This window comes from Chaetodon auriga, chromosome 14, assembly GCF_051107435.1.
Source record: "Chaetodon auriga isolate fChaAug3 chromosome 14, fChaAug3.hap1, whole genome shotgun sequence".
Taxonomy (NCBI): Eukaryota; Metazoa; Chordata; class Actinopteri; order Chaetodontiformes; family Chaetodontidae; genus Chaetodon; species Chaetodon auriga.
Genome location: NC_135087.1, coordinates 7,914,904 through 7,939,987, shown reverse-complemented (window position 1 = coordinate 7,939,987; position 25,084 = coordinate 7,914,904). Strand labels below are relative to the sequence as shown.

Below are 25,084 nucleotides of genomic sequence, written 5' to 3'. Positions count from 1 at the left end.
ACTGAACCTGTTAATGTTTAGAGTGAGATATTTGGCAACCATTTACTATTAATGCAGATAAAGTTCATTGATGAGAAAAATATGGTGCAAAGGGGAAATAAAACCGACTCCTCAGAGGTTATGTATCCAGAAATACAATTTCCCTGACTCGCCCGCTGCTATAAAAGAAACAATTACAGAAACCACTGGTGCATGAACATTGTAATTTGGACCAAATAAAATCCCATTTCCCACTTTGAGAGGACTGACACTGCTCAGAGAGAGGCCACAGAAGAAAATGAAAGTTGAAAGCCAGACGCTGTTCTCCAGTTCATTACGGTTCCAGTTTTATTGTTTCAGCATTACGAGATGATAAATTAAGACATATCAAAAGATAAGAGTCACCCAGTTAGATTAAAAACCCTCCCAGTAGCTCAAACAGACTTTAAAAATGCTGCTTGGCATATGCAAGAGCAAGAGGATATTAAGGACATGTAAAAGTTCCAGTTTTTGATTAACAATGTCAAACAATGCTGCTCATGCACACGTGAAGACGACCTGCTTTTAAAACCGTCATCGGCCTCGTGTTTCTGTCACAAATGGCTCAATTAGACATGACACAGAGTCCACAGGCAGTGTGGCTGAAACCTGCAGGTACAAAATCATCATTTTTTTTGCTTTCACCGTATTTCTTTCCACTTAATTGGTCAAACTACAACACAGAAAATAAGATCACATGGAAGGTCACAGTTTCAGCGATTGTCTTGACCGTACCGATGGCAGTAAACCGATGAGAAGGCACAAACAAGCTTTTATCTATTCTCAGGTGTGTGAAGCTTCAGCTCATCACATGACGGGCCGGGGATTCATCATCATCATCATCATCATTCGTCATGGACGGAGGGAGGACACACACACACACACACACACACACACACAGTCACACACAAACTCATGCAGTAACTCTTCCAAGTACCCCAAACACACACACAGGCGCACACACACAAAGTCTTCTCATGTCTCTCACTGGTTCTCACTGGTTCTTGTCATGGTTGAGGACCTGGTTAACAGCTGGTGGAACAAAGAGAAGAAAACAAACACTATATTTTGCAGAAGGGAAAAAAAGATTCAAACACAACATATTACTGAATGTGAAGATGTAAGAGTGAAGTGTGAGGTTAGGGCTGGGCAAAGAATTAAAACGTTACTGAAACAGACTTTATGACGGGCATAAATTAAGTCAAGTCAATACATCTGATATATTAATTCCTGCACACAGGCTGCCATCTACCCCAGTAATGCAACTGAAAGCACAACAAACCTCTATAAGCATAAACCAGCCAGTTTACTGCGTGGATACATATCATACGGAGAGTTGGCATTGTTCCAGCTAGCTGTTGTAAGTGATGTAATTATCTGTATGTTCTAACTTAATGCTACAGTTCTTCAAGAACCAAGCAGAGTTCCTGAGTGAGCTACAGCTTCGCCGTGGATCTGCGAAGGAGTGTCCCTGGACCACAGCCTGGAGGCTGGAACAAGTTGTGTCAGATGCAGCAGTGTTTTTACACAAGCTTGTGTTGAAATGATTTATCCACCTATCCTTAAAGAGGGGTGGGGAAGCTCTGGTCCCTGTCTGGCCCATGAGGCAATTCATAAATACAAAAAAGTAATTACTTTTTTTTGTACTATTTTTTTGAAGTGTGTCTGAATTAATTTGAGAGGACAAACTCGCAGTGATGAAAAAGGTTACTGTAGAGCATCATAACAGCTACCAACATGCTAAACTGGATGAGCTGCAGGGATAAATGTGCTTACATGAATTTAATGCTCTTTGGTGGACTTTCCGTAGCCGACAGGCAGCTTTCACAACACCATATTGTGACAGAGAGTGTGTTATACGGGCGAGTTTTGTGGTGAGCGAGCTAATAGCTGAGAGGCTGTAACCTCATTCAGAATGTATGAAGGAGTGCCTTGTTGCTGCTGCAACACTGGACAAAGTAAAATTGTTTGTAAGTGTCAGTTTGTCAGGAATAATTCGTAGAGAAGAAGGAAAACCTGACATGGAAACTCAGTGATAGTAAATGTCTGTGTGATTTGTCCATTAAGTACCTCTCAGGGCTGAACCTCGAGCTCCTGCAGCTTCTCTGCTCTCTGCTTTCACATGTGAAATCACCTGAAGTCAAGTTAAAGCTGTGGCAACTGGAAAGAGGTAATACTGTGCATCTCCCTACTCTTCAAAGGAATAGTTTGCTATGACATCTGAATATCCTGGTGAGTGTGAAAACCCCTCGTTTGGTGAGAGGTTTCAGGACATGAAGAGTAGACAGACCTGAACATATTTGCTACGCTGTTTAATGTGGAACCAGCTGATGTGCCTCGGTGATATCGCCCAGCCTTGTATGAGAAAAGTTTGCCTGCTGTGATGATACATTGCTGCAGGGTATACAGTACATGAATGTGGCTGTACTTGCATGTATACTGTGGGTATCTCACCCTCCTTTGTGACAGTCTCAGTTATGCTCTTGGCCTTGGAGCTCAGATCGCTGACCATGGTGTCCATGGTCGCCTGGTGTTTCAAGAAAAATGGCCGGATCACGCGCTTGTACAAGATGTCAGAGCCGTTCCACGTCACCGGAGCCATACACCATATCAGGAACAAACACTGAGGAGAGAGCAGAGGGCAGGTTTTCTAGGCCGAATAAACATAATTGATAGTTGCAGTCCTGAAATACACAACCTTGTGCACTGAACAAGAGAGGTGTGCTGTTGTACTGTTGGTGTTACATAACAGGCCTAAATTAATTTACCATCTCATTGCACAGTATGAGGCATTGTTTATTAATCCTGTTTTTCCAGGATTAAGATTATTCATTCAAATCAAACCATTTTAATGAAGCCAAGCAATGCTAACCACGGCAATTAGGCTGAAACAGCTGGATAATCAGGTGAATTTCAATGACTTTCTGACACGTGGGGTCACTTTAACTTTGCTCAGGTTATTTTAACAAACTCATCTCTCAGGTCTGCACGGACACCAAATGATTTGAAATACCTTTTCTGTACTTATTGAGATTGCGGTGTCCCAGTTCAATGCTACATGCTAATTATGTACATTATGCACAGGTTAATACTAATCTTTAGAGTATGTAGATTTTCCATTAGCATACAGGACAAACATCCTTATTAGTCAATGTACTTTATAGGTTTGACAAATTGTTGGATGTCAATTATACTGCAACTTTGGAACGTCACTTCTAATTACACTGTTATGCCATAACGCTTACATTTTATTTGCTTTTCAAAGTTATTTCTAGAGGTGTCTCCCCACCAGTCGCATTCCATTTTCATGTTTCCCAGCTTTAAGATGCACCTCTAATTCTTTTGTTCGAGGCATTGTGGGACAACAATGTCCGTCAACAGTACAAGTGGAAGCCTGCGTACTGACTGTCTTTTCCAATCTGAACACACTACATGATCAAAACCCACTTTGGTTAAATCAGAGGCACGGATTTGAGACACAGCAGATGATTTAATACCACGTCTTCCTTATTCTACTTTTACAGGTCAAGTCCACAAGAGTGTGCTGTTGGAAAGCTACAATGTAGAGAGGCCCAAACACATCGACCCTCATGTGAGTCAACACCCTGTGACTTTCTGTGGTTTCACAGTGAAGGCAGACTGAAGTCTGTTGATAACTTCATACAGAGAAGCTACAGAGTGTCAACAGGCAAATAAAAAGCATGAAAGCACTAAATGTCACCCATACAAAAGCATCCTTCAAACTGAAGGTCTGCCTACCTTGCCAGCATAGTAAAAGGGGAACCAGGAGAGGAAGATGTCAGAGAAGGCCTCGACAATGCTGAAGAGTCCATAGACAACCCAGTAGGTCAGCCACTGTGTGTCATCCTCCTTGACATTGCTCTCGATGGCCTTAATACTGAATGAAGAGGAGGACAGGTTTGATTCAGGAGCCTGATTAAGTCACAGCGTAAACAGCACATAAATACGAACAGTCACTGAGTATGAGCTGCATGTAACGGATTAAACGTTTATGAGAACTAGGTTTCCATGAAAGCACCAGCATGCGTTTGAGGGTGCTCACTACAGGAATTCAGAACGGCTTTCCAAATTTTTTATGAGGCAGAAAATCCATTCCCAGTTGGTGTAAACCGCATTTTACCCGTTTTGCCTTTTATTTTACACCATATTCACACAGCAGCCATTTGCTTGCATGATCAGCAACTGTAAAGACAGCTGATGGTGGAAATGTGAAGGTAAAACAACACATTTGATAACCCATCAGCTACTGGTAGACAACAAGCTGAAGTTAGCATAGATAGTGTTACATGATACAGTAGGAAAGGCGTAACTCATTTTATAAATATCAACATACATCTTAGACACATATAGCCTGGCAGTAAAACACAGTGGAAGTAATCAAGCCTTTTATGTAACGTGCTGTGTGATGCCGTGTGAATATAGTCTATGTTAAAGGCAAAATGATAGCACACATTTTGGCATGCTGCAGCAGGAAAAGCACTGGTGTAATCAATGACATTTAGTGATTAACGATGGCTGCATTCCATTTAGATGTGCCGATTCCAGAGCTCTGGTATTGCGCATACTGGTTGACCGGATGGAGCCATAATTATAGGTAAACCTGTGCTTTTCCTGCTAAGACAACAAAAAGTCTGCTGGTTGGCACTGAACTTTTTATTCAAATATGATAATCATAAGTCAAGAAAGAAAAACTGAAAAGCACATTATCACAATTTTCTTCGCATTAATTGTATACATATGGTGTCATTGTGGCATTTCTTGAAATAAGCTTAACTTCAGACATACGAGAAATACGCTGGATAGGCGAAGCCGATCAGGTTGCAGAGCAGTGAGGCTCCATATCCAAAAAGAAGATAGAGCCCGACAAAACTCAGAAAACCTGCAGGAGGAGAAAGATGGGAGTCAGCAGTGATGAGGGTAGAACAGGAAGGGGAGCGTGAGGTTATCCAGTTACTTGACAAACTCGTCTCATGTCAAGCCACATTCATTTGCTGTCAAGAGTGTGTCTGATAGCAGGTTGTCAGGACAGCACATTAACAGGATTAGGAGGAGCGCTAAGTACAAGTCAAACAGTGCTACTCGAATCCAGACAGCAGCTGATGTTTGACAAACTTCAAAGCTCACGCAGTCATGTGAAACACCCTGGCCTACACTGCACACCTCACACATGTGAGAGACACTTTTAAAAGTTGGTGTTGAGTCCTGTTTGCAATGTTTTGCTTTGTTTTGAATAAAACACAAACACACCCCAAAAAAATCTGGAAGACAATCAGCTCCGTGTTAACTGAAGTGTACACTGTATACTGCATTGCACTTAAATCGCTAAATCCCTCAGAGGCTTAAACAGCTTGCTGTTTAGCTGGCAGCAAGATGCTGACTTCAAGGCAAACACAATATAGTCTGAAGAGCCATTTCAGCTGATCCATTTCTTCCATAACTGACTGATTTCTCCAGATTAGTCATGCTTTTTCTTAGATTCTAAGAATATATATATATATTTTTTTTTTACTTAACACTCAATTATAGTTTCTGTCTTCTTTAAAATACTCCCAGGCCAATAGAACAATTTGAAATCCCAGACCATTTCAGAACTTTTGCCTCTGTGGGAACCTTCATGCACACCTAAAGACAGGTTTAAGGCAAAACAGGACAAGGGGAATGACTGTCCAACCCTCAAACAGCTGTAAATATGAGTAATGCCATGCTGTCATGATGTCATTCAAATTTAAGCAAAACTCACTTGCTGATATGAAATTTGTCTACCACCAATTTCACAAACATAACGACCTCACGTGTTATACAAAGCCCTAAAAGTCTTTGATCCTCTTCTAACCTTTCCCAGCTCTTTACATCTCATTTGTTTGCCCCAGCTCATATACAAATATCCATGTTTTTCCCAGTCTGCTCATCTCTCTCCAATAAAGGCAAGACTGGAAGAACTGGCTGAAATGGAAGACACTGATGAAACGACGGCTGACATAAGCAGACATGCTGTACAACAACGCTTTGCACAGGGAAATGGTAAACTGATGCTCTTAATTAGTCAGTGATGAATAATAAAAAGCTGGCTGCAGGGCCCTTTTCATCTCCAAACCTGCACGCCATCTGGCTCTATTCTGTGAGTAAGCAACTCATGAACTGTTTTAGAAAATGAACAAAGCACCCATGTGATATAATGCAGATTTAACAGACTTAGTTGAAAACACATGTCCATTTTGTGGAAAAACTGTGAAAAAAAAGGCACGAAACCCATTACACAGTTGTGTAATCATGTAATTTATGACTCAGACTACTCATTGGAGTGATACAGCAGAAAATCCAGTTCCTCTTTGCATCGGATCATCACAAATACCCTGTGTAAAGAGTACAGGGGCGTGAGGGGTTGAAGTCAACCACTCACTCAGTGAGTTTGGCAGTAGAGATAAGACCCCTCTACTCCAGCACATCAAGTCTTCACACTTGAGTGTCACAAGAGTCAGCATGAACTTGAGACGTCTCTCTGCTACACAGCAGACAGTTTAAGGGACAGTGCTTTGTAACGCTGCTGGGCAGACATGCCCAGAGCAAGGCAAGGTACAACACAAAATTATAGTGGGACAGCAGGAAAGAATTTCTTGCCTGCAACCCATTATCAGCGTACATGTTTGTAAGAAGCCAGCAATGTGGCCAAAGCATGAAATGATTGGCTTTTGCCTCACTAACAAGCAAACCACACGCTAACATCAGTTCACATTAACAGTTGTGCAAACAGGACCAGGCCATGATATAATCAGGCTTGTTCGAACTTCCCTTAAATGAAGGGTGGAGACAAGGCAAACTGTATTTGCATACAATCCTAGTATTTGCTTTAGCAGCCAGTTTGGTGGTGTGTGGCACAAAAACATGGAAGTATCTGAAAGCAGCTTCCCTTGACACCAACTGCACTGTTTGCTTGAGTAATTTGTTCTATTAAATGTCAAAAAGCAGCAAAAAGGTGACATCTTTGAATGTCTTAATTTGTCCGGCTAATAGTCCAAAGCCAAAAGACTTTCGATTTACAATAAAAAGTAACTGAGAAAAGTAGCAAAACTTGAAAGAATGGGTGCAATTTTGCTTAAAAAGATAACTTAAAGGATAAATCCATTAACAGATATCTGTTGCTGGGCAATTTTTACTCGACTTCTTGCTTAATCACCTTATCATTTCAGTTTTGAGTGTGTGTTTCTATTACATAATTCTTCCCCCTGAGACAACTTCAAAGGTTATTTTTCAGTTGCTCAATGTCTCGCGGCATATTTTAGTCACACCTCTGTGATAACCACATCTAAAGGATCTAAGCCAAAAATGTTTTGTGTTAATCATTTATCTCATATATCAACATGCCTCCAAAATCCAATATCAGTTGGGCTGTAAAGTTGGAGCGATCTCTATATTTGGTGCTGTAAACCTTACCTGAAAATAGCAAAAAACACCAGGGCTATTTGCAAACATGCTTGTGATCCAGGCCTGATATAGGGCAGCTAAATACAGACACAACTTTTCTCATACAGCATTAAACATCCAAGGACATTCACATCCTCTGTGACCTTGAATTTGGTCGCTTAAATGCATATCCATGTCATGCTGCGAACACGCCCCTTTGCATGGATCAATTTTGAGTAAAGACATGGTTTGAGGGTAGGTCACCCTGGCTAACATGCTTCCTGCAGCTGAATGGCATTGCCTGAGGCGAAGGCCTCTATTGACATCTGCTGTGCAAACTCACAGAACATAGTCAAAACAAAACTCCTATAAGCTGACAGCAGCCTGCAGTTGGATAACCGGTCATCCTAGAATCTGCCTCCATATCTGCCATGCTCTGGATATTTCAGGACATGATAAAAATACCCCTGGGACCAGCTGGTGGTGGGGTATTAGAAGCTGTTCATTTACAACAGCAATATCTGAAATAGGTGTGTGCAGGGTGGATCATACACCAACTCTAATCATCTGGTAATCTCTGTAATGTAGCGTAAAGGTCCTAGCTGGATGAACTTTGGCACTGGAGCCTAAGTAGGGTAATAAAATGAGCCAGCTAACAGTGCCACAGGATATGAAACCACACTGAGAAGCCAAGCACTCATGCAACCACAACCGGTTGCCAGTTGCAGTGTGACTGGCAACTTGTTGGCTAACATAAAAGAGCTAATGTTGTCTTATTTGCTAGCTAAACATAAAGGCTGTAGCTAGTTTTTTTGGAGGGGGGCGTTAAGCCCCTAAGCACGTTGACAGTTATCTCCAGCATTTTAAAGCACAGTCAGGCATTAAAGAATGTTTAACAGGGTTTTTTGTTGATTTCACGGAGCCGTTAACATACCCAAGGCGAGGTACTCTCTCTTCACTCCCGTTTTTTCTTCCAGCGTCGCCAACTGATCTGTCACAAAGTTCTTCTCATGGAGCAGAGTCACGAAGCGCTCTTTAAACTGACTCATTTTCGGGCTTTCCTGAGTCTGTGGCCGATGCGAACTGCACAGAAAACAAAAGAAATGTTATTCGGACCGACGCTCGAGTGAGTTCTGATAAAAAACTGGGGGTTATTTGTCTACCTTTGGTTTGGTAACTTGCCGCTGAACAGCCGCTGCTGACGCCACCGGGCCGCTGTGGCAGTGGGGGAGGGGTTTGGAAGTCTGCCGCTGACCAATCACAGCGCTCCGGTGTGTAACGTTCACTGCAGCAGGTGAAACAACGGTTTGTTCGTTGACGCCTGGAGGTTTGTGGAGGAGAGCCCACTTTAACATTGTAAAAACATTGTTAGCATTGTTTACTCTGCTTGACATTTCATGATTGTACAATCCAGATTCCAAAAAACGTTTGTAGACAGTCCAAAGCAAAAAATAAAACGGAATTGTGAATGCAGCATTATTTTAGTTTTAGTTGCTGCAAAACATTTCCCAGAGGCTAGTTTTGACAGTCGAATCTCAGTGGCTGAGTTTTCCATGAGAAATTTGACTACATCAACTATGTGTATGCATACAAGCCGATTCCAAAAAGCGTTGGGACGCTGTGTAAAACATAAGTCGAACAGAGTTTGATCATTTGCTAATATTTTTTGTCTCAACTGAAGCTCAACTGACACTCAACTGAAAACAGTAAACAAACAAAAACAAAACAATATCTTCAAAGTTCTAGCTCATCAGCTTCACTGATTTTTGTAAATATCTGCTTATTCTGAATCTGATGCAGCAACACTTGTTTCAAACAAGTTCATTGGTAACAGGTGATAGTATCATGATTGGGTGTGAAAGGGGCATCCTGGAAAGGCTCATTCGTTCACAAGTAAGGATGGAGAGAAGTTCACCACTTTGTGAACACATGATCATATTAAGGATATTACTACATGGACTCAGGAACACTTTAAGGATAGTTTAAAGCTAATACTTGAGTTTGCTGCACTCGATTAAGTGTGAAGAATGTCTTGTGTCAAAATAAAGTTGTTGTGAAGATGGACTGCCAGCAGAGGGCAGTGTGTCTCTATTTATGAACACAGGCTTTTCAGACTTCCAGTCTTCCGCCAACAAGTTTCTGACTCAGACTGACAAATTCAAGTCTGTTAGTCTTGGAGGGACTGTGACCATCAGCGCCACAGGGAGTTCAGATATTGATGATGATCTCAGTTGGTACCTTCAGAAACCTGGACAGGCTCCCAAACTTCTTATATACAAAGCCTCAACTTGCTTCTCAGGGACTCCGTCTCGATTCAGTGGCAGTAGTTCTGGTTCTCACTACACTCTGACCATCAGTGGTGTTCAGGCTGAAGATGCTGGAGATTACTACTGTCTTGGTGCCCATGGTGGTGGAGTGTTCACACAGTGATTCACAGCCATAAAAAAAAAAAAACCTTAGGTTTGACTGAAGTGAAAATCGCCTGCTGCAGGTGCAGAGGGATGATGAAGAGACTGATGATGAGGATAACTGGTCTCTGAATTTAATAAAACTGAAACAAACTCACAGACAGTTTCTAAAATGCTGTTTTAACTTAAAAATGTACGATTAAATTGAATCTTTTCAGGAAAGAGCTGGATAAAATATTCACTAACAGCAACAAATGTTCAACAGCATTGACATTAAATGTTTTGCATTTAGCAGCAGAAAACAATCCACTGCAACAGTCACATTTAAAAAAGATTCAAATCCACGTTGCCTTGAGTGTGTTGAGAGCAGAGAGATGATTTCCATAGAGAGGAGGCTTTGCATGGTCAGCTGATCCTCCAGTGAACTGAGAAGGTTTATAGTCCTGTGAGTTCAACACTGCAGGACTCACATCTGTCAGTCAACACAGCAGAAAGCACGAGCACCATGACTCTCATCACCATCCTCATCTGGACGCTGGCCTGCTGCTGTTTCACAGGTTCATTCTCTCAGCAACATTTCAAACATGATGTGCTGCCTTTTCTCTCATTTCTTTCTGCTGATCAATGAATGATTTGTTTTTGTCTGCAGGATGCAGCGGTCAGGTGACTGTGACTCAGCCTCCAGTAGTGACATCGACTGCAGGATCCACTGTCACTGTCACCTGTAAAACCAGCCAACCTGTTTTTAGATACAGGGGTGGAGATGAGGGTATGTTTTGGTATCAACAGAAATCTGGACAACCCCCAAAACTCCTAATAATACTTGTAAGCACACGACATTCAGGAACACCAGCTCGGTTTAGTGGCAGTGGAAGCAGCTCCGACTTCACTTTGACCATCAGTGGAGTTCAGACTGAAGATGCAGCAGTTTATTACTGTCAGAGTTACCACAGTGGTAGAGTGTTCACACAGTGATTTGTAGCTGTACAAAAACCTCCCTCAGTCAGACTGCAGAGACACTGAGCTGTTACAGCAGGAACCGACTGCAGCTGCTGAAGAGGAAGAGACTCTGACACAGACCACTGAACACAGAGCTGACAGTAACCTCACCAAGCACAAACTATACAATCACAATAATATATTTGTGTGTTTTATATTGTTACATAATTTTCTTTTCTCCATGCCAAAAACTGAGACTAACATTGTTATAACCAACATCTCATGTTGATTTTCCACTAACATTATCACTTGCAGTTCTATCATTTTCCCCTAAAACCCAAATACACGTAACATGTCATTTATTCCTTTCAAAAAAGACATTTAGCCTTGTCAGTTTTTTTTTTGTTTGTTTTTTTTTTCATTTGTTGTCTTGCTGAATGATACCACTCTCATCTCTGAGTGTGTTGTGTTTAGGAGTTTGCAGGACTCAAAATGCCAACACTTCAACAGAGAGGACATGAGATCAGAAAGGTTTAAGGTCTTTCATTGTGGCTGAGAACAGAAGAAACTGAGTGAGTCAATGAGTTTCCAAGCTTGAGGAGGACTTGAGGGAGAGTAGGTCAGATGAATGAAGGTCCAATCCTTTCCAAGGACAGGGCATGGATGGAGACAGGTGAGGACAAGGCACCTGAGCAGAAAAATCAAGAGTCAGGAAGGCAGGCAAGGGAAGAAAACAGAAATGTACTTTGATAATATATAATTAAAATATGCTAGTTCAAACTTGTCATGATGTTGTGACAAATGTGGAGGGAAACATCTGGTGGTTGATCACCTGAAACACTGAGTGTGAAAATAAGCTCATTAAAAATCAAGACGTCAAGACGTCAGCGTTGATGCAGTTTGCCAGCAGGGGACGCCGTTCGTCTGTGAATGAACCAAAGTCAGGAGACTCCACCTCACCCCTGCTGTTTCTGTTTCACATGAACAGGTGTGTGTTTGCCTTCTTCACTATATTTGCATGACTTTGATGCATCACTGCTCCTCACACTTTAAGTTCTTGTGTCACAGAGAGTCTGAACTGTTTTCATGCACTCACACTGAAAACTGCATCAGGATGATGTTGCCAATAACTCTGATTGTCATGTTGGGTTTTCTGAGTCAGGGTGAGAGATTTTACACATGTTCAGAGTAAATTCAGTCGCTTCTCTCGTCTTCACTTCTGCTTTGAACATGTTTGTTGTTGTCTTCTTTTCAAACCTGAGCTGCTGCTTCAGATGACTTTAAACATGTTTTTCTTTCCTCATTTCAGAGTCTTCTGCCAACAATTTTCTGACTCAGACTGACAAATCCAAGTCTGTCAGTCTTGGAGGGACTGTGACCATCAGCGCCACAGGGAGTTCAGATATTGGTCGTGATCTCAGTTGGTACCTTCAGAAACCTGGACAGACTCCCAAACTTCTTATATACGCAGTCTCAATTAGCCTCTCAGGACCTCGGTCTCGATTCAGAGGCAGTAGATCTGGTTCTCACTACACTCTGACCATCAGTGGTGTTCAGGCTGAAGATGCTGGAGATTACTACTGTATGGGCATACATGGTGATGGAACGTTCACACAGTGATTCAGAGCTGTACAAAAACCTCCTTCAGTTTGACTGAAGTGAAAACGGCCTGCTGCAGGTGCAGAGGGTTGATGACAAGACTGATGATGAGGATAACTGGTCCAGTGAACACAAGAGTCATCAAGCAGAATCACAATGAATCTTAATAAAATTGAAACAAACTCACAGACAGTTTCTAAAATGCAGCTTCAAGTGAAAATGCAGAATTTAATTTAAACAACAAAACAGTTGTTAGAGGCTCCAGCCCCCCGCAACCCCGAAATGGGATGCGCGGGTAAAGAAGATGAATGAATGAATGAACAGTTGTTAGAAAGTAATCACTGATTGCCACAAACATTCAACAGTATTGACACTAACAGTTTTAAATGAAAAAGCATAAAAATCTGCTGTAACACCTCCATTCAAAAGATTCAAATCCACGTTGCCTTGAGTGTGCTGAGAGCAGAGAGATGATTTCCATAGAGAGGAGGCTTTGCATGGTCAGCTGATCCTCCAGTGAACTGAGAAGGTTTATAGTCCTGTGAGTTCAACACTGCAGGACTCACATCTGTCAGTCAACACAGCAGAAAGCACGAGCACCATGACTCTCATCACCATCCTCATCTGGACGCTGGCCTGCTGCTGTTTCACAGGTTCATTCTCTCAGCAACATTTCAAACATGATGTGCTGCCTTTTCTCTCGTTTCTTTCTGCTGATCAATGAATGATTTGTTTTTGTCTGCAGGATGCAGCGGTCAGGTGACTGTGACTCAGCCTCCAGTAGTGACATCGACTGCAGGATCCACTGTCACTCTCACCTGCAAAATAGACCCTGCTGTTCATTTAGTTCGTGCTCATCGTGATCATTATGAATGTATGCAATGGTATCAACAGAAATCTGGACAGCCTCCAAAGCCCCTGATAAATTATGTAGACACACGTCCAACAGAAACACCAGCTCGGTTTAGTGGCAGTGGAAGCAAGACTGACTTCACTTTGACCATCAGTGGAGTTCAGACTGAAGATGCAGCAGTTTATTTCTGTCAGAGTCTCCATGAAATAAACAGTGCTCGAGTGTTCACACAGTGATTTGTAGCTGTACAAAAACCTCCCTCAGTCAGACTGCAGAGACACTGAGCTGTTACAGCAGGAACCGACTGCAGCTGCTGAAGAGGAAGAGACTCTGACACAGACCACTGAACACAGAGCTGACAGTAACCTCACCAAGCACAAACCTACCAAGTATCTGTTTAATATCTATCATCTTAACCTGCAATATTCACATGAATATGTGGCCACATTATTCTGTACATTTCAGACCTACTGTTTGTCAATTTCCAACAAAAGTTTGTAAAAAGCTGTCATGACAGCTTGATGGATTTCAACTAACTATTTACCCAAACGATCTTCCAAATTAAGGTAGTGCATGTTACTTTCATTCCGAGGTCTTCATTTTCACAGATGGGAGGCTCATTTTGCTTACTTGTAGCTCATTTGGTTTTCCTGTTTTCTACTACTACCAACAGTTTTTCAAAGTGTTCCTGAGCTCAGGTATCATAATCAATTTAGATTTGGTTTCAGATTCAGAATTAGTTTTGATTAATTTTTTAATCCTGGAGTTATGTGTGGAGCTAACATGGGAGTTTATGACCACAGAATTAAGATTTAGCAGAAAAAAAGGGTTCGCAAAGAAACAGAGACAAATGTTTCTCAGTGTGTGTGTGTGTGTGTGTGTGTGTGTGTGTGTGTGTGAGTGTGTGTGTTCCTTTTGCGCCATCCGTGGCTCTTGCTGCGTGCATTGTTCAAGATGAGGATTAAATGTTATTGGATTGGTTACAGGTGACGTACACAGACATTGTTGGACTGTCAAACTTGGATCTGTTCCCAGGTCAGCATGGACACTCTGACGTCAGAGAACGTAGGTCGACAGCAGAATTAACAAGACATCCAAACAACACACTCGAAAAGGACCGATAACAAGGGCATGCCATGACCTCTGTTAGCAGCTCTTTAAGTCCTGTAGCTGCACTGTTTTTAAAGAACCTTCACATTTTTCCTTTTGATTGTTTCTCCAAAGCCGTGCATCAATAAAATCCATCTTCTAGAAGTTTAAATCTGCTGAAATTATAGCAAAACTATAATGCAGTATACATCATGTTAGCAATCATGAGTGCAAACACAGTTTAAGTTCACCTCAGTTTCATTTGAGGCACTTCACAAGGCATTATTTACCAATTAAAATGCCAAGTCGTGACGTTCAGGCTGCTCAGTGTGCGCCCTAACCTTTGCACTGACAGCGAAGCCTAACGTCATCGTAAGATCAAGTGTCAGGCATGTCCTGAACACAGAGGACTGATGCTGCTGTCTCACCTTTGCACTCTGGTAATCCTGCCTGTACAGTGCAACTCCTTCACTTGCACATCATTATCTGACTACTGTATCAGTGTAAAGGCAAGGCAAATGTATTTATATTGCAAATTTCACACACAAAAGCAACCTAAAGTGCTTTACAGGGTGCACAAGCAAAAGAAACAAAGGATAAAACAATCCATGCAAGCAAGCAAAAATACATAAAAACCATAAAGATTCAAAAGATACAAATAAAGACAAATAAAAACAATAAAAGCAATGAAACAAACTAACAAATGCATTTGCTTTAAAGGAGAATGAATTAAAAGCAGTGGATCGAAGGTTGGTCTTAGCTTCTCTGCTGCTCAAATGGGGAACAAATTGCCAGAAGAGCTAATTAGTGGTCATTAATACAGTAACACTCTGGGTCACATGTCACCAGCTTTTCTCTTGTTTAGATTATTCTTATTTATAATTCATTTCATTAAGTCTTCTCTTATGAGTAAAGGTAGCAGAGCAAACATGAAAGCTGGTGTTGCCACGTATGACCTTCTCCACATGAGAGCTGAATGGAAGTCACAGAGGTCATGGTTCAAGCACCTGCTTCATGAATGGGATGCCTTGGAGGCGGGTTGTAATAACTCATAATGAGCTATAAATGGAGGAGCTAATCAGCCATGAAGTCTTGTCTTTAGCCTCTTTAATAAAGCCTAAGTGGCTGTGGCGGAGCCTCTGTTAGCATGGGATAGGGATAATCCTTTTAGGCAGCGCTTTACTGGGAATCAGTTAGTCAACACTTCCTCTCTCAGACTGGATGAGCTCCTCAGTGCGAGACAGGAACTGCATTTGATCAGTTTCACTGGCTGTCCTCCGCCTCGGATCTTGTGGGATACATACTGACGGCCGAGCTCACCAGGATATTCGGATATCTATATAGTTGCTCTGGGGGGTGGGGGGGCCTGCTGGGATACGGACGAGCCTGAAATATTATGGAGTGTTTGGAGAAGATGTTGAAGAGCATTGTGTCTGTGAAAGTCAGGGCGTATGTGAAGGACTACTGCAAGAGGAATGGCCTTCTGACACTGTCCGTCATTGCTGTAGTGACGGGATGTGTGCTTGGATTTCTCCTCCGGTCGCTCAACCTGTCCACACAGGTATCAATGAAAGGATGGATGGATGGATGGATGGATGGATAGGTGGATGGATGGATGGGTGACAGTATCTCATAGTGATAGTAGAAGCAGATAGAAGCAGAAAAATTAGGTGTATCGGGGGGGTAAAGATGTCAGAAGAAGTGCAGTGCAATGTTTTTTGTCAAAATTGAACCACCTGGGTACTGGAAAGAAGGCATCGCTCATTGTGATGAACCCACAGAGAGTTGTACCCCAGATCTGCAGTTCCCCCCAACTTTACGAAGTTTTACAGCATCTAACTCATTGTTTTGGTTTTAGAGTCTGTAGGGTTTTGTTTTGGTTCACTTCATTCACATCATGTCATTTCTGGCCGCAGCAACTCTAAAAAGCTCCTGTAGGCCTACACAACCTGCTCAGCACCTGCCCACGTTCTTGTGAACATAGTGGAGAATTTAGTACCTAAAGAGCCAAATATTTCCCTCAGGAGATGGTGGAGACCAAAACAGAGCTAAAAGAGAGTGAATATTGAACTTAATAATATGATAACAATAATAAAATAAATGATGTTTCGTGACTGTTGGATGTGTAAACAGGCAACTATGTGCTAACAAGTTAGCCATACCAAATCAGAATATGACCATCAGTTATTTGTCTGATAAAACTCTTTGATAATGAAGTTTGATTAAAAAAAAAAAAAAAAAAAAGTGTTTGTTGTTATTTCATGATCAATTTCTCTCATCAAAGTCTTTCAGCGGGCTTCAGCAAATTATTTTTAAATGTTTCAATGTGACTTTAAGGCCTGCATGTTTTCCTGGCATTTCACTGCAGTGACATAAGATGCTCAATGGGCCAAGTAGCTTATGCATTTTGGCCGAGCCGGAATCAATGATTACTGCCCATCGTACTCAGCAGCGTAGTGTTGTGTGCTGGCAGCGGCCCTTAAAACATACAGCATCATCGTCTGCAAAGAAAGACACAAATAGCAAACAAGAGATGCATTCATAGATGTGACTTTTCAAAACAGTTGTTTTGCAAAGTTCTGCACACATTACTCCACCGTAGCAGAAGAGTTTCCCCCAGCCAGGTTTGCCTCAATTGTTTGTCTCTCACACAGGCTAAGATCTACTTCTCCTTCCCTGGAGAGCTGCTGATGAGGATGTTAAAGATGTTGATTCTGCCACTCATCACCTCCAGGTAAGAAAAGCTCTAACCTGTGTTACTGCACTTGTAAGATAAAGCACCGAGCACAGAAAACCTCCCACACATAACCTCACCGTCACTGGGATTTGTGGATATGAAGTTTTTACTGGCACATCTTCGTGGAAAGTCTCATCAGTGGAACGGTTAGAGCTGGATCTTCATCTAATATGCAGATTGTTTTTATTTAATATTTATTTCTGTACCTGAAGCTTAATTCTGATTATGAGTACAATGTAGCATTTTAAATTAAAATAATAAATATTTTGGGGAGTATTTCTTTAGAAGTAAGTAGTCTGGTAATCCTCGTGGTTAACTTGGCTAAGGTTAATGATTTAATTCAAGATTTTGAAGAAATTAAGACATGGAAAGAAATGCTCAACATCATTCCCTCCTCCTCCTCCTCCTCCTCTTCCTCCTCCCAGCCTCTTCAGCTTAAAGTAATTAAAATGCTGATTTTAACATGGGAAATCCACAATCTTAAAAACTGAGCAGCGAAAAGCTCACAGCAATAAAATGTCCCTAAAGAATAATGCTCCACAAAAACAATGTATTTCACTTTTGATAAGTTGTTGTTTCAATTGATTTGTTGTTAGTTCATTGTTTTGAACTGTTCAGATAATCGGATACCTCCTGTTTTCCCATCCAGTCTTATGTCCGGCCTGTCAGCCATGGACACGAGGGCGAGCGGTCGACTGGGAGTCCTCACCATTACGTACTACCTGTGGACGACCTTCATCGCCGTCATTGTCGGCATCGTGTTGGTGCTCATCATCCACCCGGGGACGGGCTCGGAGAAAGATGGCCACCATGCAAGTTCAGGGCCTGTCATGACCTCTGCTGACGCTCTGCTGGACCTCATCAGGTTAATATCGACCGGCACAAACACCACACACAATGTTAACAGAGAGCCGGCAACACCCACCGGCTCTACATGCTGCTCTGTGTCTGACCTCTGACATAATTCAATATAATTCCTCCTTCCATGGGTTAATAGGCCTGCTAGTGGCCGGGTCAGGCTGTACTTAAGCACAGCAATGGTGTGAGCTAAGTGCTAATATCATCATGCTAACACGCTTACACCGTCAGTGCTAGCAGAGGAAAAAGTCAGAGGGATCACCAAATGTCATGAACTGCACTAAATATCTTAAATCAAGGCATTATGTGCTTGTCGTTTGTCAGATACGATCTGTCTTCTTACCTCACAGTTTTTATGTGACAGAATTTAACTTGTTTCAAACTTTTCGTCAATAATTATCTTAATAAAATACCAGAAGTTCACATTGAGATTTTCTTACTGGTTCAGAGTAACTGAATGCTTGAGAGTAAAGTTTGGTGCCAATCCATCCAGTAGATGTTGAGACATTTCACTGGATAAGTGAAAATTTTAACCTATTGATGGCGCTAGATGAAACCTCAGGGGATCACCAAAGCCAACAAGATTCATCCTCTGGGCACCATGAATATATGTCACCACATAGCAATCCATCAAATGGTTCTTGACATATTTTAGTCTCGACCAAAGTGGCCGACAGACTGACACCCTTAGAGTCGCTAGCATGGCTAAGAGTAATAAAGATAATCTCCTCTCAGTAGGCTTCTTTTTACTTTTATGCTTGTCCTGAGCAGAATACCCATCAGAAACAGTAAGACACATACTATTACCACCTCCGCTTCTATAAGATGGAGAAAATCCCCCTGCTGGTGTGAGCTTTTCAGGAGATTCCAGATTTTCCACTCCTCTATCTTATTAGTGTTGTCAGACGGGGATTTGCTGAATAATGCTGTTAAACACCTTCAAAAAACCAGTAGAGACCACTTAAATCCAGCACAAATCCAGTTCAGACTTTGTGACCTCTATTGTGCTTCCCCAGGAAGAGGAAGCTCCCTAATCACAAAATCTCGAGTCCTCACTGATCCTGTGAGCTGACATAATGGCTTTCACCGTGAAACACTGGGAAGTCAGAAATCACGAAATTCTCAGCAACTGAAGCTTCTTGAAAATGTGGTTTCTTCTAACATTTAGCGAACTGCAAGGATTAAAAGATATATATGATAAAACACATAAAATGGCAGCACATTTTAAGCAATTATGACATAAAACTGATCACTATTTGAGTCTACATCTAGACTGCTAACTGTTAGCAGGGGAAGCATCAAATTAAGAAAGAGAAGGGCAAAAAGTAAGATTGTTGCAGTGTCGCTCCTACGCAGCAGTTCGGCTAAGAATAGGGAGACACTTAATTGTGATCTGTTAAGCCTGCCCTTTCTCAGAAGGTCCTTGTGCAATGTTATGCTCTGTGAGAGAAAGTCTGCAGTCTGGTGTGTGTGCTCAGGCTTACTGCAGGGCCATTCATGCCAGAGATCCACTAATACCTTCTCCTAAAACCCTTATTTTAGTGAGCTGTGGCTGCTGTGCTGCAGTAAGCCAAAGACCAGGTGTACATTTCAGTCCTCTTACGTGTTTGACAAGCTTTCTGCCTGGGTTCACTGATGCTGACGCATGCTGTATAAATACTGTCCCAGCACACGATGCTGGCCGTGCGCATTCGCCTTCCACCTTGTGAACATGTAAAGGCCTTTCTCTGTTTTTGTATGCTGAGTGAAAATGTGTCATACCTCGGTGTTGTTGAGTTTACTTTGGAGCTATTCTTGTGAAAAATAGCAAAAATGAGTTCCACAGACAGCAGTGCAGGCAGTATTCAGATCATTTACTTAAATGTACTTAAAGCATCAAAAGTAATAGTCCCTGCAGAAGAACTACAGATGCATACACACATAAGTGGCATTTTACTCTCTGCTCATGGTGGAGCTTTAATTTAGCTCCAATGTTATATACAATGTACAATCTTCATGCGTAAAGTAAGGAGTAGCTGCGATGGTCAAATGAACATAGTGAAGCAAGAATTCCCTTTTAATGAAGTGAGTAGAAGTTTAAAGTGCATGAAATAGAAGTAATCTGGGAAATACTGAAGTAAATACTTAGATACAGTTCACCACTGCCACGAGTCAGTTGGCCAGTTGAATTGTCTATTTCACTCCAGGCATGGTCTGATAAATGTGCCCGCATGTTGTCTTTTCCAGGAACATGATCCCATCAAACCTAATTGAAGCAACTTTTCAGCAGGTGAGTAGACAAACAGGAAACTCAGAGTTACTATGCAGCACTGTTCATCGAGTCCATGCTCATCAGCTCTCTGTGGTTCTCTTTCGTCCCCCTCCAGTACCGAACAGACCTGGTTCCTATTGTGCAGAGCGCTGATGTCAAAGAGTCTCAGGCAAACTATGTGTACGTCATGCCCGACTACCACAACCCTCAACTGGGCCACCCAGTCTTCCTGGAGATCACCCCAGCTCCTGACATCAAGTACAAAATCGTCCCCAGTACCAGCAAGGGCATGAACGTACTGGGGATTGTCATCTTCTCAGCCACGATGGGTGAGATAATCATCATTATGTCACAGAAAACATTTAAAAATCAGTATTTATTGAAGATAAACATCTTGGTACTACTGTCAAACACCTCTTTATAAAGGGTTTATAATCTCTAAAGCCAATTCTAACGAATGCTTTATAGATCAGTTATAAGCCATTACAACTTTTGGGTTGCCAGATTGTGAAAAATCCCCCCCATATCTGATCTATAAAGCATTAGTAAATAATTTATTATTGCTTACGTAATTAGTTACAACCTATGCACACGGGGTGACCCCAGAGAGACACGTGAACGTACTGTCTGTTCTCAGGCCTGCTGCTGGGGAAGATGGGAGAACGTGGAGCTCCGCTGGTCAACGTGTGCCAATGCATCAATGAGTGCGTCATGAAGATCATTAACGCTGCCATGTGGTAAGACTGCATCTCCCACACACACACACAGACACACACATTCAAAAAAGGAGATATTGTGTCACGCAAACACAATCCAAAAAAAGACAGACTACACACAGTACAGAGCCAGATTACATCTAAAAATAGATCTGAGAGAGTCACTGGTGGCGTTTCAAGTGTCCTTACTGCTCCCACGGGAGCTGATGAGTCGACTCCTGGATTACACCCGAGATCCGAGTGAATGGACCAACGGGGCACTTCCATTAATGAGATTAGTGCTGAATTTTTGTAACTGCAAATACAATTGTTTTGTGACGGTGGACGCTCGAGAAAACATCGCGGCCACACGAACATAAGATAAGATAAGATAAGATAGACTTTATTTATCCCACAATGGGGAGAAATTCACATGTTTACAGACCAGAGTGCAAGAAGTCAGAGGACAAGAAGACAAGAAAATATTGCACAAGTGTTATATACCCTATGGTAATTTACAATATATACAATACGTACACACGTCACCCATGTGTGATTTTTGAACATCTCATTGCAAAGGGTGTTAATCTGCTGCTGTAACAGCGTCCTCTCGTCTGGAGCCCGGCTGAGGGGATTTGCTCACATTCAGCCACAAGAGCATTAGAGAGGTCGGACACTGATGCTGGACCAGATAAGGCTCACTGTCAGCAACTAATCCCAAAGGTGTTGGATGAGGGTGAGGTCAGGCAAATCAAGTCCTTCCACAGCAAACATAGACAACCTTTGTGTACGGACCTGGCTTTGTGCACAGGGGCACTGCCAACTGAAAAGAGGAAACGGCCTTCAAAGTTTTATTTGTTACAGTCTCACTATGTGTGCATGGAAACGCAGGGTGTTGTAATGTTGAAGCTGTGCTGAAAAGGTTGGCGTACAGTAAACTAGGAAGTTTTAATGGGAATATAAGGATAAAAATTCCAAAACAAAAGAAAATATAAATATATGTCTCAGTAGAGTAAAGCTGCACCCTTTACAGCTCATTTCGAGTTTCTTCTTTTCAGATTATGAGAAAGTGAAGACTGTTTTTGTTGTGCGCACGCGGAGCCACAAGGTGAAATGTGAGATCCATGATCTTGACCTCCTCCTCTCCACGCAGGTACTTCCCCTTCGGCATCGTTTTCCTCGTGGCAGGGAAGATCCTGGACATGCACGACCCGGCCCACCTGGGAGAGAAGCTGGGCATGTACTTCATCACGGTGCTGTCCGGCCTGTTTGTGCACGGCCTCATCCTGCTGCCTCTCTTCTTCTTCTTCTTCACTCGCAAAAATCCCTTCCCCTATATCCGCGGGCTGCTGCAGGCTCTTGTCATCGCGCTGGCCACGTCATCCAGGTAAGGGGAGAGGATTTTTTCTTGGTAGATCTCCACTGGGTACCCTGACCTGACCACTTCTTCCCGTCCTCTTCCTCTGCAGCTCCGCCACACTGCCAATCACCATGAAGTGTCTCCTGGAGAACTGCGGAGTGGACCGGCAGATCGCTCGCTTCGTGCTGCCAGTGGGAGCCACCATCAACATGGATGGCACGGCCCTGTACGAGGCGGTGGCGGCCATCTTTATCGCTCAGGTCAATGAGTATGACCTGGACTTCGGCCAGCTCGTCACTATTAGGTGAGTGTAAACTCTGAGCTCATCGTCCTCCTTTATGTGTCAAGAAACACACTCTTTCATAACATCTTTCATAACTTGTCTCGTCAGTATAACAGCGACGGCAGCCAGCATCGGGGCAGCTGGGATACCTCAAGCGGGCCTGGTTACAATGGTGATTGTCCTGACCTCTGTGGGGTTACCGCCTGCTGACATCTCACTTATTGTGGCCATCGATTGGGTCCTGTGAGTCCCACAAACGTGATCATATTATAGAGCATCCTTGGATGTTATAGGAACTGTCGGAGCAGCGTGTTCATGATTTTTTCCCGTCTCATTCTCAGTGATCGGTTCCGGACGATGATCAATGTTCTCGGTGATGCCTTCGCTGCTGGGATTATGGCTCATTTATGCAAGAAGGACTTTGAGAAAGCAGCCACTACTTCTGCAACTACTACTGCTGCCAATAATGGAGGTGGCCCCCAGAGGGTAAGGAGGATAACTTTGAATTGTTGAGGTCAAAGTGCACATGCATGTTTGAGGACTTAAGTGCAAAGCAAAGCAATGGACAAACTGACATTTACACCTGGTAGCATTGATGGTTGTAATTCTACATAGATGAAGGATTTTAGTGTGGTTGTCTGGCAGAAAGTCCCAGAAAAAATAAAATAACATTTGTGTGCGTGTGTCTATATATATATAACTGAACTATGACAACCTCAAAGCAACTCTCTCACAGTCAAAGCTCAAGTGGCTTTATATACTCTTCCTGGCTCCACCCTAATTGGACTTAACCTGTGAATGGGGTAAACCAGAGAGGGAAATCCCCACTGAAACCTGATCCTAACAGGCACAAAGCAAACATTTAAATGTCAACAATGGCTGAAAGTGATAGACTCTGAATTTATGCCTTAAGTTAAGACTCTGCTGCATGGACACTGCAGTCCCTCCCACTCGAAACGGGTGAGAAACAGGAGGGCAAAAACACAAATGCAGATGTGTCCTGACTGAAATATGTCATATTGTGTAACATTCATGCAGGACCCCACAGCTATTAGTAAGAAGCTGGTTGAGAAAGTATGTTTTCAGGGGCTTTCACTAAGTCGTGGATCATGAAAAATGGAAAAAAGGGACTTTTTGGAGTCATTTCCCCCCCCCTTTGTTTTGATATTTCAACACATTCTGGCAAGTTGACATTGAATTTGAGAACTGCTTTTATTATCTTCAATAACCGTGCTGTCCTCCCCTACAGAGAGACACAGTGATCTCCTTTGGGAATCAAAGCGTGGCGTTGTCTGATGCTCCTCTCATCGCACACCGCTGCGATTATGTGTTTGAGGTGGACGGAGACAGCGTGCTGGAGAGGCCTGTGGCCTGCTACAACCTCTGCCAAGTCTGAGAAGATGGACAGCAAGGGACACTGCCTTTTACAGCACGTGGATTCACCTCTCAGGACCGGAGGGAGCGGCATCCGAGGCCCGGAAACATCCAGTTTGATTAAAATCCTGCGGATGAGACCAATGATCGAATACATTGCGGTGTCAGGGCTCAGTGGCTAAAAGGGATTTTGCCTGTGCCATGTTGAAAACAAAAACCTTCAGTTTAGATGGAGGTCACGAGGAAATGCACAAAGTTTCACATGTAATCTTAAACACACACGACACGTGTTGCACTGACATGCAGTAGATGGATTAGTGTTTATCAGTCGGTGGTGACAGACGTTCACAGTAGGGCTGCTCTGATCAAGTTTAAATGCAGGTTTGGACTCGGTCGAGGTTTCGCGTTGCCTTAACATGATCTCAGTTTTGACAAATCTGAGAACTTGCAAGACTTGAAAGTAAACACAAACCGACAGACGAGGAGTTGAAGTGAACCTTTAGTGATGGTAGACAATGCATGTATGGATAGATACATATTTACTTTATGCTAATTAGATGATCATTTGTGTTTTTATACCAATGCTTTTGTGTGTTTTCTAATAAAAACCTGCTGAGTTCAAGGCCCTTTCAATGTTATGTTTTAGAGGTGAAATCTGTTTTTTTTTTTATTTACCTTTTGGAATGTTTTTGTGCTTCACACCAGCCCTGTTTGAATGTTTGTAATGTTTCATGGTGACACTGATGAAGCCAAACGCATTGGCCTAACAATAAAGTTCTTCTATTTACTACAAGTCAAGCTGCCTCTTCAGACTTTTACCTTGGAAGTTTGTGAAGTTGTGCCAGAAACCCCTACTCTGCTTCTGCAATCTATAATATTAGACCTAATTGTGAATGTTTTAGTTATTAGGGCCTGTTGTGCCTGATTTGTTTGACTGATTTAAAAACTTAGGGATGGTGGTGTGCAGAAAATGTCTATGCAGACATCTCCCCCATCTGGTCTCAGGAGGTAATAACTGGTCCTACACCATGTGACCAGCTGGGGGCCAGCTGACATGACAAGATCCATCATCCAGCTACCTGTAACCACAACACAAACGCTACTAAATCGTAACTCAATGCGGTTATGTTCCATCACCTCGCTAATGTAAAAGTCCAAACATGCATTGACGTCCACACACTCAGCCTTTGTCAAGAAA

The 25,084-nt window shown here is 42.5% G+C and overlaps 2 protein-coding genes across 2 annotated transcripts; one reads left to right on the top strand and one right to left on the bottom strand.

Moving 5' to 3' along the window:
• Window positions 1-296: 296 nt before the first annotated feature.
• LOC143331227 (receptor expression-enhancing protein 5) lies at window positions 297-8,660 on the bottom strand. Its single transcript, XM_076747904.1, has 6 exons — window positions 8,604-8,660; window positions 8,375-8,523; window positions 4,825-4,918; window positions 3,778-3,916; window positions 2,473-2,641; window positions 297-1,050 (listed from the first exon to the last, which is right to left on the bottom strand). The coding sequence occupies exons 2-6, from the start codon at window positions 8,487-8,489 to the stop codon at window positions 1,013-1,015; spliced, it is 555 nt and encodes a 184-aa protein (XP_076604019.1). The 5' UTR covers window positions 8,490-8,523; window positions 8,604-8,660; the 3' UTR covers window positions 297-1,012.
• Window positions 8,661-15,594: 6,934 nt separating this feature from the next.
• slc1a8b (solute carrier family 1 member 8b) lies at window positions 15,595-24,668 on the top strand. The gene is made up of 11 exons (XM_076748136.1): window positions 15,595-15,889; window positions 16,983-17,062; window positions 17,715-17,930; window positions 20,150-20,192; window positions 20,290-20,503; window positions 20,812-20,911; window positions 22,023-22,256; window positions 22,339-22,533; window positions 22,621-22,755; window positions 22,854-22,998; window positions 23,762-24,668. The coding sequence occupies exons 1-11, from the start codon at window positions 15,725-15,727 to the stop codon at window positions 23,906-23,908; spliced, it is 1,674 nt and encodes a 557-aa protein (XP_076604251.1). The 5' UTR covers window positions 15,595-15,724; the 3' UTR covers window positions 23,909-24,668.
• The last annotated feature ends 416 nt before the right edge of the window (window positions 24,669-25,084 follow it).